The sequence below is a fragment of the Pseudorca crassidens genome, chromosome 2 (genome assembly GCF_039906515.1).
Source record: "Pseudorca crassidens isolate mPseCra1 chromosome 2, mPseCra1.hap1, whole genome shotgun sequence".
NCBI classification, from domain to species: Eukaryota; Metazoa; Chordata; class Mammalia; order Artiodactyla; family Delphinidae; genus Pseudorca; species Pseudorca crassidens.
The window spans coordinates 21,988,138-22,006,171 of record NC_090297.1 but is presented as its reverse complement, the minus strand read 5'-3'; the positions used below and the strand labels follow the sequence as shown (position 1 = coordinate 22,006,171).

The 18,034-nt window shown below is 50.2% G+C and overlaps 1 protein-coding gene across 3 annotated transcripts; it reads right to left on the bottom strand.

Annotated features, from left to right (window-relative positions):
- Positions 1-229: 229 nt before the first annotated feature.
- On the bottom strand, positions 230-18,030 carry SESN2 (sestrin 2). 3 transcript variants are annotated; one of them, XM_067725066.1, is made up of 10 exons: positions 17,559-18,030; positions 10,792-10,854; positions 8,754-8,951; positions 8,186-8,368; positions 7,862-8,074; positions 7,129-7,279; positions 6,712-6,830; positions 6,165-6,355; positions 2,842-2,986; positions 230-2,059 (listed from the first exon to the last, which is right to left on the bottom strand). In XM_067725066.1, exons 1-10 carry the CDS (start codon positions 17,619-17,621, stop codon positions 1,973-1,975), a joined length of 1,413 nt encoding a protein of 470 aa, XP_067581167.1. In that variant the 5' UTR covers positions 17,622-18,030; the 3' UTR covers positions 230-1,972. The 3 variants fall into 3 exon arrangements, with proteins under 3 accessions (XP_067581167.1, XP_067581168.1, XP_067581165.1); XM_067725067.1 differs by having other exon boundaries at positions 10,792-10,851; XM_067725064.1 differs by having other exon boundaries at positions 10,792-10,857; positions 17,559-18,029.
- Positions 18,031-18,034: the final 4 nt, after the last annotated feature.

Below are 18,034 nucleotides of genomic sequence, written 5' to 3'. Positions count from 1 at the left end.
TTATTCCACAATGCCAGGCCAGCCACAGATGAGTGGCAGGGCTGGACACCCAAGGGACAAAAGTAGACCTTTAGTGCCAACCACTCCCAACCCTACGGTCGTGGGCACAAGTGCTTAGCAGGGTAAGGGCTGGCAGGTCAGGTCCATGATGCAATCACAGCTCCCTGCTTATGCCAAGAGGTGAACTATGACCCTTAGGAAATGGGAAAAACAGCCCATTAACAAGAAGTACAAAACAAAACCTCAGTGAACTTTTATTTCTCATCATACAGAACTGGTAGCAAAGGCAAAGATTTCTGCACTTGAACACTGAATACTCCTCCCCACCCACCCGGGGACACGTACAGTCATCTTGTCCCCTCTGGAATCCAAACCCCAATGCTGGGGCCTCTTCTCTCCTGCCCAGCTTCATTGCAGGGAGGGCTTTGAGGCCTGAAGGGGGTGCCAGCTGCTTGCCCATGCCTGCACGGGTATGAAATGTGGCACAATGACCAGGCTCCTCTCCTGCCCCACCCCAGAGGGGAGGGTCAGAAGCAGCAGCAGCTTGGCCCTTGCCTTTCTTCAGTCACCTCCCAACTGGTCAGAGGGGAGGCACATACTGACGGAAGAAGGGCAAGGGAAGTCATAATTCACAGCTCGTTTGCTACAGAAAGTGCCTGGGATCAGTCCTCGGCTGCTTCTGCCTTCAAGCAATCCACCTAAAACCGAGGAGAAGGGACAGAAATTGGGATGGGGGTGGGGAGGTCCTTGGTAGGTAGCCCGGAGAGACTGACTACAAGAGGGGGGGGCTCCCCAGAAGCCCTCAAGATCCTGCAAGGATTGCAGTTGGCTGCTGGCCTCAGAATCTGAGTGAAGGCTCAAATATCTCAGAAACTACCCCTCAGTCTGCAACTGTGGAAATGGAGGTCACCTGGCCAGTGCCAGGGGCCACACAAGAACCCTGGGGTCTCCTGCCTCTCCCCCTGAGCCATGTACCACCTAAACCACCTAGAAAGGCTTGCTTTTTTGGCAATGTTTGTGGCAGAGCCATGGGAGATAGCAAAGTGGGATGCCAGCTTCTGCAGGGCAGGTGCAGCTCTGGGGAGGACAGATTTTTCCCTGTCCTTCTCTCAGACACTGACTATGGCTCTAGGGTTGAGGCCCTGAAGAACCTCACCCATAAAAAACCGAAATACAGAGAATGTATAATATAATACTCCCTCTTCTAAAGGCAAAGTGACCAACAGAGAGTCCAGACTCTCTAGAGATAATCTGCTTGTTTGATGTGCTTGGTCTCTCTCCTGGGGCCTCATACCACCAGGTGTGGGAGAAAAGGGTAAAAGGGCAAACAAAGGAGGTCAAAGGAACTGAACTAGGACTGGGGCAACCAGGGGACGAGAGGCCTGCAGGCTGCCTAACACAACAGGCTTTTGGGGAGCCAGACGCACAAACCAGCTGTGACCCTGACTTTCACATTGATGGATGAATGGCAGGTGGGAGGTAATGAAGTCTGAGAATGAGGAAGCAGGAGGAAAGGCAAAGCCGCTTGGAGTGTCAGTCCCTGGAGGTGTTTGCCCCTCTCCCTTGGGGGCCAGCCAGGGACTTTCCAGGCCAGGAAGGCCAAAGTACTTGTGCTGCCCGGGCCCCTGCCTGCTGGCACACAAGTCTGAGCTCAGCCCATTTTCCTTCCTGTGCCCTTGGCCTCTGGGGGTAGGGGCAGGAAGAAGGGCCTTGGCGCCTGGAGATTTGCTAGTCCTCTTCCAGCTCCCAGGGGCAGAGCTGAGATCCCAGAGTCAGTGCAATGATCCTGTCCATTCCAGTGAGAAGGAGGGTGTGGCTCAGGGGCTGCACATCACACACAGGCCCACCACCAGAATAGGGTGGGTGGGCGTGGGACAGGCAGGCTTAGGGTCTGTCTCCAGACAGAGAAGTCCTTGCAGGGAGAAGGATGCCTCCAGGGTCAGCTGCTCCAGGCCCAGGTCCTGCACACGAGTCAGGTCATGTAGCGGGTGATGGCACGGAGGGCATAGAGCAGGGCGGCTTGCATGCGGGCCTCCAGAAGCAGCAAGTTCACGTGGACCTGGGGCGCAGAACAAGGGCTTGTTGGCAACTGATGTCACTCCTCGCCAGCCCCTTCCCTCCCAGACTGCCACTATCCCTGACCACTCATCCTTCCCCATTCTTTTTTTTTTTTTTTTTTTTGGCCATGCTGTGTGGCATGCAGGATCTTAGTTCCCTGACCAGGGATTGAACCTGTGCCCCCTGCCTTGGGAGCACAGAGTCTTAACCAACTGACTGTCACGGAAGTCCCTCATCCTCCCCTTTCCTACAGAGATGCCTTGACCTTTCCTAAGGCTCTAAGCAACTTGGTGCAAGGACTGTGTTAGAATTTCAAGCACATTTATCCCTATCACGGCTAATCTCTTCATCCCCCGAAACTAAAAACAATAGCTACCCCTGACATCTATTTGGGATCAGAGGTTTACATTCATTTTCTTATTTCATCCTCCCAGCAACCTTGAAAGGCAGGCAGTTTTTATTCCTATTGTAAAGAAAACAAGCTCAGAGAGGCAAAATGACCTGCCCAAGGTCACATGACTACCAGGTAACAGGGTTATGATTTGAACCCAGGTCCTTCTGGCTGCCACTGAGGACCCTGGGAAGCACACTCCTACTTTACAGGTGAGTAAATGGAGTCTGAAACCACACAGTGGAGTAGGACATGAACCCAGGACAATACACCCAGGTGCCCCATCTGGCAGAACAGACTTAGTCTGGGGCACCTCACTGGGTCCCGACCCCTTGCCTCCTCCATGGGCCAGGCTGTCTGCTTCCGTCCTGCTCCTACCCTGAGAGCCTCACCTTCTCTGAGTGGCGGAAGTGCCTCCAGAAGTGGTTGTACATTCTTCGGGTGGTCTTCTCTGGATAGCAGGCCACTGTCTTGATATAGACCTTGAGGTTCCGCTCCAGGAGCTGGTTCACCTCTCCGTAGTCATAGTCATCATATCTGGATGGAAAGGCCCCAGTAGCATCACTTACCCTCTGCTCCCACAAGTATCTCCTCTCCCCAGTCCCACCCTGCAGAAGGAGGAACAGAGAGTGGCGAGAAAAGGCAGAAGGTAGGAAGCAACTAGAAACTTCATTCCTCTTAGAAAAACAGCTGATGTCATATTATCACAGCCCACTGGACTCGTAGGGGAATGCACAGAGGGTGAGCATGCTGTACTGACCATGTGAACATGTATTCATGGCATCCTCAAAACTACTGTACACTACTGTATACAAAACTATTGTATACAATTTATTGTATTTCATCAGTCTCAATTTTACAGATGAAACTGAGGTTCAGAGAAGTGAAGTCACCTAGGTCACACATCTGGGAATGGGATTCAGACTCAGCTCTGCCTGACTCCAAGGTCATAGTCACTACTTTACAGCTGAGGCCATGCATGGAAGATGGGGCAGGAGATCAATGCAAATATTTACCCTGGAGAAGGAAGAGGGAAAGAGAAAAAGGAGCCGGTAGTCATTTTACAGATGGGCAAACTAAGGCCTGGGGAAGGCAATTAGCTTGTTCAAAGTCAAAGAGCAAGTTGGTGACAAGTCTAGAAGCCACTTTGTCACTCCCTAGTCCAGTGAGCCAGTGAGTCATCACAGATCAATGTGGATGAGGAAGACTGGTTTAATTTTTCTTTACTTTTTTTTAAATTAAAAAAAAAATTTTTTTTTTTTGGCCACGCCACGCGGCACGTGGGCCCTTAGTTCCCCGACCAGGGATCGAACCCGTGCCCCCTGCGGTAGAAGCACAGTTTTAACTACTGGACCGCCAGGGAAGTCCCAGAAGACCAGTTTTAGACTAGAGGACAGATTTGGTAGACAAAGGTTTAGGAGTGAGGGCCATGTTGGAGAGTGGAGGAGCCTGGACCTGGCAGCTGGGCAGGAACTAGCCTGTGCCGCACACACCCTAAGATGCCCGTCCATCCTTGGCCTTCGCTGACTTAGAAACCTGCCAAGGAGGTTGGCCAGAAGGAGGCTGGCCAATTAAGCACAGCTCAACCCACTCAGTGAAATATGATTTACAGCTAGTAATGCACAGAAATGCACATTTTTCTACAAGGAACATGTACCTTTTTAAAACTTTGGGGATTTTTTTTTTTGATGCGTGGAATAATAGCTAAACTAGAAAAGCAAGAAAAAAAAATCACGTGCTCTCTAAAATATGCTCTCACTTGATTAAACTGAGTAAAATAAATACAGTAGACAAGAAAGTCTTTATTTTTGTAAAATTATATGTGTTTTGGTCATTTGTGCATGGAAAAAAGACAGGAAAGAAATATTTGACAATAATAAGAGCAGGTGGGATTATGGATGATTTTTAGTTTCTTCTTTTTGTTATCTGTTTCCTAAATTTACTAAAAATCTGGCTCTTTACAGACATCAAGCATATCTTTTAAAAAACGAAATAACAATTATAATTTCAACTATACAAAAGCAATTACATAAGAAAGAAAAAAAGCAATGGAGGAAAACATCTCAGAATGTGGATGTGGTTGTGGAGCAGTAGAATTTTGGGAAATTGTTTCTTTCTTTAATTCTTTAAATTTACCACAACATTATCAGAGTGAGGTTTGTAAAAATAAAAAAATTGTTCTGTGTATATATATATATTTTTTTTTTGCAGTACGCGGGCCTCTCACTGTTGTGGCCTCTCCCGTTGCGGAGCACAGGCTCCGGACGCGCAGGCTCAGCGGCCATGGCTCACAGGCCCAGCCGCTCCACGGCATGTGGGATCTTCCCGGACCGGGGCACGAACCCGTGTCCCCTGCATCGGCAGGCGGACTGTCAACCACTGCGCCACCAGGGAAGCCCCTGTGTATATTTTTGACAAGTAATTTCACATCTAGGGTTTACCTACAAGGACTTAGGTATAGGGCTTCCCTGGTGGCACAGTGGTTAAGAATCCGCCTGCCAATGCAGGGGACATGGGTTCGAGCCCTGGTCCAGGAAGATCCCACATGCCACGGAGCAACTAAGCCCGTGCGTCACAACTACTGAGCTTGAGCTCTAGAGCCCGCGAGCCCCAACTACTTAGCCCACATGCCGCAATTACTGAGCCCGTGTTCCGCAACAAGAGAAGCCACCACAGTGAGAAGCCAGCACATCACAACAAAGAATGGCTCCCACTCGCTGCAACTAGAGAAAGCCGACGTGCAGCAACGAAGACCCAACGCAGCCAAAATAAATAAATAAATAAATTTTTTTTAAAAAAAGGACTTAGGTATAAAACTAGTCATTGCACATGGTATTTGTAATAGTGAAAAACGGCAAACCACCTAAATATCCAACAATAGGGAAATGGTTGGATAGTTACACTTCATCCACAACAACACTATACAGTGGTTAAAAAGCATGCAAGATCTATTCACACCAACAAGGAAGGTGGTTCACAATAGATTATTAGGTAAAAAAAGCAAGTTGCAGAATATATCAAGTATGATTCCATCAATTAAAAAAAAAACTTACTAAAAAAAGATCAGAAAATACTTAGGTAACAGAATGAAAATGTAATTCATCATATACTATACAGAGACAGCCATTATCAAATAACATTTTACGGTACAGCCTTCCACACATTTTCCATGCATGTACACGCTTTTAGTTTAAAGAAAAAAAAAAAGGAACAAAAAGAAGATTCTGGTTGGTAGCCAGCTTTCTTTTCTTTCAATACATTTTGACCATTTTCCCATGGCAATATAAATAAGCCATTATTATAATTTTTAATAGCTGCATAATATTTCACTGAATGGATATGTCATTATTTAAAATCCCCTACTGTTGGCATTTCTGTTGTTTTATTTATTATGAGAAGAAATGCTACTTGGAATGAAAATACAAATATAACTCTCTCTCTCTCTCTATATATATATATATATATACACACACATACACATACACATACACACACACACATATATAAAATCTCCCTAGTTATCTCTGGGGGTCGGATTAAAGAGTTTCAAAAGGTGAGCATGGCTATTATCTTTTATAATCAGCAAAGAAATACATTTGCTTTGAAAAACAATATAGGCAGGAAGAAAGGGAAAGAAAAACAAACAGAAAAAGGAAGCAATTGTGAGCTCAGATTGAGGGCTTGCAGTACACTCATGCCCTGGTCTTGCACTCACCTGATGCCAAAGACGCAGTGGATGTAATTCCAGATGGCCCTGCGGAGCATGGAGGTATCTACTCCGCTGTGCATGGCAATGGTGTTGTAGGTGAGGCTATAGGCTGCCTGGAACTTCTCATCCAGCAGCTGCCCACCCTCGGGGTAGAGCCGCTGGATCAGTGAATAGCCATGGTCCTCCCAGGTATAATCCTGAGGAACGTGGGAAGGGGTCAGTGCTGAGAATGTTTGGGGCCCAAGGCTAGCCGGAGAGACGCCATCCTCTGGAGCACACCTTGGCTCTCCATAATGTGTCTCTCCACCCCACAGATCTAACCCGCTGCTTGGTCTGGACCCGAGAAGCTGAGGAGGATGCAGCTTGGTGGTGACTTCCTCCTTGTGATCAGGACCCCCTGAGCTTAGGGCACAGGTGGGTCCCTTCACATCCAGGGTCTCCCACTTCCCTCGTGCAATCCTGAGGGAGAGAAGGTACCCAAATCTCTAACTACACAAACCACCCACCCCTGCTTGTTTGCAAAGCAATAGTAAGACCAGTGGGGAGAGCCTACCTGGGCGCGGAAGGTGGGGGGCGCCTGAGTCCCCCGCCGGGTGAAGTCCTCATATCCGAAAGTGGGGTCTTCCACAAAGCATAGCATGTCTGAGTTTGGAGAGGGCTCCAGGATGTCCGCTGAGGACGTCAGAAAGAGGTCATGGTGAGGCCAAGGCATGGAGCACAGTGGCCTCCACTCCTGGTTAATCACCATTAGGGGGCTGGGAAATGCAGAGTAGGGGGCCAGAGAAAGCCCCTCACCACATCGAGTGGGACCAGGACTTCGGCAGGAGCCAGGCCTGGGGGAGGAGGTAAATCAGGCCTGTGGTGGCTGGGACGTGGCTGCAGAGGTGCAGTGCATGGAGGTACCTGCTTCCCAGCAGAGATGATGTAAGGAGGGGGCGGCCCCTGAACCTGGACACCTGTGACCCTGTACCTGAGGGGGTCACCAGCAGGCTCTCTGACTTCTCCAGCTCAAAGCGGCTCTCCATCTCCTCCTGGGAGGCCCCCTCATCCCGCAGCAGGCTCTCCTGCAGCTGCCTCATGCGCTCCATCAAAGCTTCCACGTCGCGGGCAGCCTCAAAGCCCTGCAGGAGAGACCTGGTGGTGGCCATCTACTCTTCCTCCCTGGGCCCCAGAAACCCCACACGTCTTTCCCACATGCCGGGCCTTCCTGAACGACCGTAAAGGCCCCGTGCCTCCTCTGTGACAGCCACTGCACTGGATAGCTCACATGGCCTGTGCTTCCCAAAGTGATGCTTAAGAGCTAGAGAATAGACACGGCTTCTCTGAGCATCAACTTCCCTCACAGAAAGGGCTTTTTAAAGTATCTGTATTTTTAAAATACAAACAAATAAGCCACTTTATAGAATGAGAGGCAAACTTCGTATTTTTAAAGTTCTAAAAGTCAGTGACTTTAAGCCCACGGGGCTCCATGCTGAGGCCAGTCACATGGTTATTTCATCTCATCCTCACAACCCTTTATGAAGTGCGAGTCTTTATCCTCATTTCCCAGATGAGGAAACTGGGTTTCAAAATCAAATAACTTTTCTAAGGCCTCTCAGCGTGCGATAGGGAAGCAGCTTCAGATAGGGAGGCGCTGTCTTCTACCCAAGGACCAGGGGCCATGCCAGCTTCCTCTCCCACCAAGACTGAAGCCCGTGACTTACCCCAGAGTGGTTCAGTGGGTCCCTGCTGGGGGGTGTGCTCTGCTCACTGGGGGGTGAAGGGGCCTGGGGGGCGGGGCTTCCCTCGGGGTCCCCCTCAGGGAGGATGCCACAGCCGAACACGAAGGAGGCTAGCGAGTGGCAGTGGGTGAGGAGGACCAGGGCCTGGATGAGCTCGGCCAGGGACCAGCTGTGCTCGCCTGTCTTCAGCAAGGCCTGGAGAGAAAAGGAAAGGCCAGACCTGCTCAGTGCCTGCCCTGGGCTGCCTGCCATGCCCCAGCCTGGCCCCCGTGCTCCCTCGGGGACCCGCCTCTCTGCCCACCGCACCTGGATGTGCTCCTTGGTGATGAGCCACGGCCGATGAGCCAGCAGCTTGTTGATCTCGCTGAGCTTGCGCAGCTTCTCGGGGGCACGGTGGAGGCCAAGCAGCCACTCAGGGTCACCGCCAGTCTGCAGAAACTCAGCCATGTGGGAGCCCACCAGGTAGGAGCACTGGTGGCGGGCGGCGGCCTGGAGGTGGTGGACAGAGCCCAGGTCACCCGCTTCTTTCTGTGCCCTGCTCGGTGGGTACCCCATGGAGGGAACATCACGAGCCTCACTGTCGCCTGAGAGGCAGGAAACTTAGGTTCTAACCCCAGCTTTGCCCCTGGCTTGTTGTCCTCCCTTGGGCAGGTCACCTGACTCCTATGTGCCTCAGTTTCCCCATCTGCAAAGCAGGCATTAAATAGGCCTCTCTTCAAAATCTAAAATTCGATGGATGGTCAGATAAAGCCAGGGCTTTGCTTTATGCTGCCTCTCCTCCTTGTTTGTGGAATCAAGCCCCCAGCAGAGAGATCTGAGCACCGAATCCCCCAATGTGTCCACCCCTACAAAAGTCAGGCTCAGACAGGCTCACCATGATGGCGATGTAGTGGCGCCAGGAATTGGCCAAGGGCCCATCCGTGTGCAGCAGCAGGTAGTGCAGGCGCCAAAAGCTGGTAAAGTAGTCGGGGTGCAGGCCCATCACCACTGCCAGGTTGTCCACCCTCCCGGAGGACATCAGCGCCTCCAGCCCCAGGTGTTGCTCGAGGCTCTCGGCTCCCTCCCGAAAGACCTGCCAAGCAGAGGTGAGGAAGGGATGGCTTCCCCTCCTGCCCTCCCCACCAAAGAGACCAACATATTCATTGCATTCATTGGAATTTTAATAGCAAGGAACTGAAGACAACCGCCATGTCCAAAAAAAGGAGAACAGGGGAGGAAAAGATATTGCATTAAATGATTAAACAAATACTTATTAGACACTTTATATAATACTGGTTGATACTTATATAATGCTCGCTAAGTGCCAAGCACTGTTCAAACACTTTACATATATTAACTCATTTACTGCTCACAACTATGAAATTAGAGACCTGTTTTCTCCAATTTTAGATAGGAGGCACAGAGATTAAAGTACGGCTTCTCCTGCTTTCGTAGAGCTTCTATTCTTTTTTTGGCTGTGCCGGGCGGCTTGCGGGCTCTTAGTTCCCCAACCAGGGATTGAACCCAGGCCCTCAGCAATGAAAGCGCAGGATCCTAACCACTGGACTGCCAGGGAGTTCCCCACAGAGCTTCTATTCTAATAGTGCAAATCCATGCAGTCATTGGAGGTGGGTACAAAATAGTTCACATTTCCTGAGTGATCTCTCCGTGCCAGGTCTGAGTTAGGAGCATTCCCCGCCTGCATTATCTCACTGATTCTTCCCAGTTACCCTGTGAGGTGAATACTATTATTTTCCCCCACTGACACATGAGGGAATCAAGACCCAGAGAGATTTCATTCTGTGCTCAAGGTTACAGACCTGGTAAATGACAGAACCAGGATTCAATTCCTGATTAAGCCCAAAGCCTATTTCTTTCCTTTACTACAGAAGAGGAGTGGTTATTTATAAATGAAAAAATAAAAGATAAGAACAATATTTGAGCTTAAAATTCTGGGCTACGTAAATAATCAGCGGGTGGTTGTGTGTTTTCCACTTACAAAGGGTGGAAGGAACTGAAGGGTTTAGGCGTTTGTTAACAGCTCATTAACTGCTTGGCCTACACATTAGGAGAACAAGGAGGACAAGGAAACATTTGTCTTTGTTCACTGAAGGCCAAAGAAAAAGAAGGAAACTATTATTTTTTAATTTGCCTGTTCATGGGTTTTGAAGTTTCCCCCACCACCAGGCACACACTGGAGTGTCAGTTCCACGATGGCAAGGATTTTTGTCTGTCTTGTTCTCTGCTGTATCCCCAGCACCTAGAACAGTGCCTGACACACATTAATCATTCAATAGATATCTGTTAAATAAATGAATGGATGACCTGACTCAGTAGATGAAAGGTGTCTCTGTTGCATTAAGTGAAAAAATAAAACACAACAACCAAAAAAAACCACACCAGAAACCCAAATAAACAACAACAACAGAACCATGTTATAAACTATGACCTTGGCTCCGTATGAAAAAAAGTCTGGAAAACAGTGGCAAATGGTTAACAGCGATTATCTCTGTGGGAGTGGGATTGTAAGAAACTAAAGCTTTCTGAAACGTTGGAAATTTAAAAATAATGAACACATATTACTTTTGAAGTCGAAAAAAACTTTAATACACGCACAGTCAAGGATGAGAAGATAAACATGCATAGTTCTATCTTCTTAAGGAAATGCAAGTCTTGTTCTGGGAATCACAAGTTTGCTCATTACCTGGCTGTGTTATTATCACTTTATCTCTTTGAGCATGTTTCTTCCCAGCAAGATGGGGTTGACATGCTTGCCTCAAAGAGCTGTTTTGTGGATTAAATGGGTCAAGAACCTGAAGGGGTAGTTTCAAACCTGCAATTTCAAGAGACCAGCAAAGCCCCACACACACTCAATGCCCCATGTCCTTTCTTCCCAGGGACCCACAACAATTCCTAACCCCTTCCAAGCTTACCTCCTCCACTGGAATGAAGGCGCTGGGCCCTCGAGGGCCTCGCCGAACCCGGCTCTCCCTCTGCTCCTAGAAGGAAGCACATCATGGTTAGATGGAGGTAAAAGCGAGGACTAAGAAGATAGTTCTCTCTCCAGTTTTCTCCTCCTATCCGAGGGGTCACACTAAGTTTTTTTTTTTTTAGGCTGCACCATGCGAAATCCAGGATCTTAGCTCCTCAACCAGGGATCGAACCCGGGCCCCCTGCATTGGGGGCGCAGAGTCTTCACCACTGGACCACCAGAGAAGTCCCCCACACTGAGCTTTTAAAATCACCTTTCTGGCTCACCTTGCATGAAGCAGTCAGGTGGAAATATATACCAGTTTGGTGGGTGAAGAAAGGGTAAAGCGACCAAGAGAGCTTACCCCACAGGCTGAGTTCTTCAGGAACTGGGAAGGGACACAGGAGCCCACTATAGAGCCCCAAGGGAAATATACAGCCACCGTGTTGCACATTTCCAGGAGGCCACCTTCTCGGCAGCCCTGGAGAACCTATAGAAGAAGCCCCCTTGTTCGTACCCTGAAGCCAGGTTACCAAGTCCCCTAGACTCCTACGATGCAGCTTCAGCCCCTCTCAAACCCACAGCCTCACCGATGGTCTCCCTGCCTCCACAGCCCCGCCCTCTCCTATCCATCCTCTACCAAGTTAACAGAACGAATGAATAAATAAAACATTCTCCCCCAACCCCACCTCTGGGACCAGGAGCAGATCTAGTGAGTACATGACACTGGTGGTTTCTAAAGAGGGCAAACTTGCTGTAGCCAGAGTGAACTTCCTCAAGTGCAAATCTCATTACTGGCTTAAAACCCTGCCTCTGCCTCCTGTAGCCTCCCAGACCATTAGTGGCTCAGGCCCGCCGTGCTCACACTGGTCACACCTTTTGCAGAGCTAGCTCTGTCTTCCAGGGTCTAAGAACCTTTCTTCTGATCCTCATCTGTGACCCCCCAATTCCCAACGCTTTTGCTTCTGAAAACGTTGCCTTCTAATTGTCTGAGATAGGTCTCCCTACTACCAGATCACATTCTGTGGAGAACGGTACCAGGTAATTCACACTAGTCTGTGAATGAAGAAAACAGAGAAAGCAGAGAGGCGTGGAGGGCAGGGCGGTACAACGCTGATGGCAGCAGCTATTCTGACGTGGCTGTATTGGAGCCTCTATGGAAACCACCAGTTTTATTTATCCATTTGTTTTGCTACCTGGGAGGGGGCTCTCAGCACTGGCCTTAGAAACAGTTTATCCAAACCAGAGTCATACCCTCACTGGACAGAGACGGTGTCCTCCTAACTCTCCCCTCCTCATTCAAATTTAGACTTACTGCTAATCCTCAAGTGTCCAGGGACTAAAGATTATAATTGAACCTTCCTTTTCACATAGCCAAAAACCCCCTGAGGGAGGCAGAGCTCTGGGGCTCTGAAAGACCACAAAGGAAGGAACAAGGGTACAAAAGTCCCAGGCATGAGTACCAATTCTGCTGCCACTAACTTGCTGTGTGACTCTGAGAAAGTAACCTAAACTCTCTGGGCCTTAATCTTGGACAAAGAAGGTAGCTGGGCTGACTGCTTAGCCCCTTTCAGCCCATACTTCTGGGATCTACCAGGCCAGCCTGGTCCAAGTCCAGCATAGAAACCACCACAGTCCCCAAGCACTCCCGTTTCACCTTCCCTCCTCCCTCACCAAAGAGAAAAAAAACCTAACAGCTCTGTCTGGGAGATAAGGATTGCTGACTCCACAAACTAGGCCTCCCCCTCAGGGGACCTAAGGACAGATAGAAAACCACAGCCAGGTGTGGTGGGGAAAGGCAGGAAGGAACTGGGGGAGTTGGGGGGTGTGGGACAGGGAGGGCCCACCAGGGTACTAGCGAGGGACAGTGAACAGCTTTGGGAATCCCTTCCCACTCTAAAATCTGCCCCAGGAGCTGTCAAGGGAAGAAACTGATGCCTGTGGGTCTCTAAATGATAGGTCTGGATCTACCAACATTATCAGCCCTGATGAAGAAGATGATGATGATGATAGAATACTGTTAAAAGATAGGGGCTCTTGACACAAGCTGCCTGGGCTCAGATGACAACTCCACCACCTATTATCTGCTAGCTCTGTGAGCCTCAGTTTCCTCACCAGATTACGGGGTAATAGTACCTACTGTCACTGGGTAGTCATAAGGACGTAATGAGGTACTGCCTGTATAGGCCTTAGCTCAGTACACCTGTCACAGCAAGCGCTTAACAAGTCAGAGATCCTTAACCTCATTGTTATTATTTCAAACAAGGGCCTCTCAACCCAAGCTGCACATTTAGAATCCCTTTGAGAAGCTTTTTAAAAAATACCAATGCCAAGGCCCAGCAATTCTAATTTAATTGGGTGCGGCCCAGCATAATTTGCCGGGGAGGGAGGGCCATTGTTTCACACCACTTATTGATCACTTTCTCAATTATAAGGCACTGTGTTAAGTGCTTTCCAGGCGAAACCAGAATTAATCTGTTCACTCAACAAATATTTTTGATGACTACATGGCAGGTAGCAAGAGTACAGGAGTGAAAAGACAAAATCTTAGCTTTCCCAGAATTTACGATCTAAAGGAGAAAGACAATCAAACAAATGATGAATAGGATGTCAAATCATAGATTATATGGATGGGTGGGGGAGTGTGTGCAATATTTCAGTCCTAGTAGACAGGCAAAGCCACTGAGGAGACAACCTTTAAGTTGATATCTAAATATCAAATATCTAAATGAGTTGATGGGCCTGTAAAGGGCCTGTAAAGATCTAGGGAACCAGCATTCCAGTCAGATGTAACAGAAAGTGCAAAGCCCTGAAGGCAAGATCAAGCAGATTCTACTCCAGAGCTCCAGTACCCTGAATGCCTCCCCAACCTAGACACCCAAAACTTGAGAGGAAGCAGACGGGGCAGGGGCCCACCACCAAGAGATGACACCTCCGAATCAGCCCTCCCCTACTTCCTGGGGTAGGAAGGCAATAATAATAATGGTGGGTAACAACACTGATTACCATTGGCGAAGCATTTATTTCATGTGCACTTTAAGGGAGTTCTACTACCAGAGCTCCCATTTTACAGATGGGGAATAAGGTTCAGAGAGGTCAAGTCACTTCCGGTCACTCAGCCAGGAAGGAGGTAGCAGAGTTAGGATACAAATCAGGTTTCCTCAACTGCAGAAACTTCCTATTCTCTAAACTTCTCAAGGTCTCAGAAGCCCCAAGGCTTTGCCTCTGAGGTTCACCAGGAATGAGAAGCTCCTTCTCCGTCTACATTCCCAGGGGATCCACTGCCCCAGTCACAGCCCTTGTCATCCTACCTTGTTTCTTACCTTGAGAGCACACACTGGATCTAGTTCTCTGTTGTTATCCCAGAGTTTAGCACAGTGAGTCCAATAAAACTTTGTGCTATGATGAAATATTCTTTATCTGCGCTGTCCAATAAATATGGTAGCCCCTAGCCACAGTGGCTGAGCATTTGAAGTATGACTAGTGCAACTGAAAAACTGAATTTTTAATTTTAAAAAATCTGATTTATCTACATTTCAATAGCCACATGTGGCTAAGGGCTACCATATAGGACAGTGCAGGTTCAGCACACCTGATAAAGGCAAGATCCCCGCCCTGACTATGTGGATAAAGAAAGGAAAACCAGAGGGGGCGGGTGACCTACCCAAGGCAACACAGCTAGGATGGGGCAGAGGGAAAACCAATGAGTTCCAACTGAGGGGACCACACAGGGCAGCAGGAACACTGAGGTCAGACAGCCGTCTGGGTGGCCACTCAACTGCGAGGGCTTCAGGCAAGTTGTAAAGAGAGGATAATCACCTCAGAGCTCAGTGCCTGGCTCTTGATTTAAGCGCTCACTAAAAGTTACCTTTCATATCAGCTTCCATATTACGTTTCACTAGCACACTGGTTGCATCTAATCTTCATCAGTTTGGGGGTGGGGGTGGGGGTCTCTTCTGCACACAAGGAAAGATTAAGGTTCCAAAGGTTAAGCACCAGCTGACAAGAGGCCAACCTGAGATTTGAATTCAGCTCAGTCTGGCTTGCAAGGGTCCTGTCCACCACCCAGATCAGCCTCTTGGAGTAGCCCCAGCCTTTATTCTTGGTATCCTATCCAGAGCCTGCAACCTCCAGGACTCAGCTACGGAGACCTTCGAAGCCACTCTGCCGGCTGGGAAGGGGCAGAGACTCCCCTCCCCGTGGGCTGCTGAACTCAAGATTCTTGCCTGGGTTTACACCTGAGAGGGAGACAGAGCCCAAGCAACCTCTGATCTCCAGCCTTGCAGGGAGGGGTGTGGGAGTGGTGCATATAAACTCATATGCCCACCATGATCTGGCCGATTTCTCACAACCACCTGGAGGGAAATACGTCTTCTTATCCCTTTTTCAGAGACAGCTCACTGAGGTTCTTTTGGAGCTCAGATCTGACTTCAAAGCTTGCACAGTTCACAAGGGTCAGCTAAGCCAACAAGGGGCAAATAGTTACGAGCACCTATTAGGTACTAAGAACAGTGCTGGGGGTGGGACCTACAGAGTGTTTCTAGTCTAGCAAAGGAGACAGACAAGAAATTCCTGATTACACAACTGTTATACTGTAATTGGGATAATAGCTCCTGCAATGGAGAAGGGGAACAGGAAGCAGGTATGCAGAGGGGAATTATCTCGTGGGGAAGGAAAGACTTCCCTGAGGCAGTGATGTTTCAGGAAGTGATTCTAGAGCCCAAGAGGGCTCTGAGAACATACCACCAGTACTAGAGTGAAGCATCTGAAGGCCTTGACCTGGTGAAAGCATGTGTGGCGAAGTGATGGGAGTTGAGGGGACTGTATATTCCTTGTTCATACTTGTCCAACTTCCCTTGGGCCTTGGGCACCCAGCTCTGTAAGTTCAGCACCCTACTGTCTTCTAAAGATCCTGCTTAAAACAGAATTTTCCCAAGGTCCTCTTTTCTTGAGAGAGAATCTGTAGAAAGGGGTCAGATATCACCAGCTTCCCCCCACCCCCGCCTGCTGTTGACAGCTGGCTTCCACCTAAAGGCCACACCCTCAGAGCCTTCCCAGTCCACCAGGGGCACACTCTTCTCCCCAGGTCACTTTCCAGACACTGTCCCAAAGAGGGATGGACCAATTCTCACCTCAGGCAGGAGGGGTGGGCTCGGACACCCCCTTGTGAGACACTCTGGGGAAAGGGAAATATGTGCTGTGGCCACAATCTAAAAATAGCTAGCGTGTTTGATACAGGACGTAGTTGCTATGCTCTAGGCACTGTGCGTTGGCCTTTGCATGTATTCTCAGTTAATTCTCCCAACAGTCCTTTGGAAATATGTCCAAATCTCCACAGGAGGAAGTTGCTGATCACAGAAGTGATCACTTGGCCAAGGTCACACAGCAAGTAAGTGGGAAGGCTGCCACATGAACCCGGAGCATGCCTGCTCTAGTGCCCAGGTGCTCCAATAAATAAAATTATTTCCATAAAGAAGGAAACAGACAGAATAAGGTAGCTTGGTCAAAGTCACGCAACTGAGAAGTGGCAGGAGCAGTATTCGTCCCTCCACTTCGGGCTCCTAAACCATGATAGGGAAAGGTGACAAGCTAACAGAAAACCGGGGACCCCCGGAAACCGTGCTGCTCAGAGAAGTGCAGCTGTTTTTCCCAGGGTCACAGTTCAGGACTAGCACTTGTCTGACTCCCAACCCCAGTAAGACACTTGCGCCAGGCTCCATGTCTGTAAACTCAAGAAACAAGCAAAACTCTCCGTTGTGTGAAGCACACTTGGAAATCCTAGAGACACCCGAGCCAAAGAATGAGCTATTCTGCTGGGTTAGTGAAGGAAGCCTCTCTATAGCCCCTCCTGGGCGTCAATTTTCTCATCCCGTAGATTGGGGCTACTATTAATGGTATAGCTCATATTTTGCTAGTTTAATCCTGAGGACTCAGCGAAAAGGCAAAGCCGGAGCCTGGCATCCAGTAGGTGCGTAATAAATAAGATGGCCATTGTCCGTGGCGGTGGTAATGGGGGAGGGGGTGTCAGATTGGGTCCAGCCGTATTCCCAGCCTCACTGCAAAGACAGTCCCTCCAAAACAAACTTCTGGGACGTCAGACCACTTAGTAGGGCACAGCCAAATCGGCGCTTGGCTTCTGGTGTCGCGGCCAGGGTTTTCCCCCTCTCCCCCGTGCTTTGGCCGCGGCGTACCCGGCAGCCCGCCAAGGCCCCGAAGCGCCCACGCCCCCAATCCAAATCGGGGGTGCGGGTGGGGGCGGGGGAAGAGGTCGACCTCCGTTGGCCAGCCCCAAGTGCTCCAATCCCCGAGCGGGGGCACTGCAGCGGGTACATATCCTACCTAGAAACAGTTCCTCTAGCCCCAGCCTAGAGGAAAGGATCTGCGGAAGGGGGCGGGGAGGAGGAGTGGTCGGGCCGCTGCGCCGGGATTTGCCTGGACTTGAAGACTCCCTCGACTAGGGCCCAAACCCAAGATAACGTCGAGAAGGCTCCCCTCTCGTTGGCCAGGAGTCCAAAGGAGCCTTGGAGGGCTCTACAGCCCCGGGGGTAGGGGCAGGAGGCGGAGGGAGCCGAGGCTGCCAGTTGATGCAACCCCACTCCGGCTTGCGCGCTCCACTCCCCCTCCCCGAGCCGGGTGGGGGTTGGCTCACAGACTCAGCTCGCGACAGCCCAAAGCTCGGACGCGGCTCTGGGTTCAAGGGAAGAGTGGCGTCGCTCGACCGCTGCTTACCTCTCCGGCCCCGGGTAGGTAGCCCTTCAGCTCGGCGCGGCACTCGGAGTCCGCAACGATCATGGTGTGCGCCAGGACCCAGCCGCGGCTCGCCGACCGCCCGTGCACCCGAGGGGCTTTCGGACGGACGCGCGCAGGAAGCCGGGACTGCGGGCCGCTGGGGAGGTTCTAGAGCCCCGCGGTGTCTCTCGGGGTTCCAGAAGGCTCTGAAAGCCCAGGATCCGGGAACGGCCGCCGCTGCGCTGGACTCCCCGCTCGTCTGGCTTCTGGATGGTGAATGGCCTCGGGAGCCTGGGATTGGCCGCGGCGCAGGGGTTTTCACGGCCCGGAGCGCCTCGGAACTCCGCAGTGGCCACGGCTGCCCGCAAACCCAGCGCTCCTCAGCATCCCCACCGCGGAACTGCCAGCGCTCTCCGGGCTCTGACACCAGCAGCTCCGCTCTGCCCGCCGCGGTCCCTGGGGAAGGGCGGGGACAC

Excerpts from the sequence above, each read along its gene's own strand:
- SESN2 (XM_067725064.1), bottom strand. The coding sequence starts at position 17,621 with ATGATCGTTGCGGACTCCGAGTGCCGCGCCGAGCTGAAGGGCTACCTA. Across the intron at positions 8,952-10,791 it reads CCTTCATTCCAGTGGAGGAG|GTCTTTCGGGAGGGAGCCGA; the intron begins GTAAGCTTGGAA and ends TCTGCTTGGCAG. Across the intron at positions 2,987-6,164 it reads CACTGCGTCTTTGGCATCAG|ATATGATGACTATGACTACG; the intron begins GTGAGTGCAAGA and ends CTTTCCATCCAG.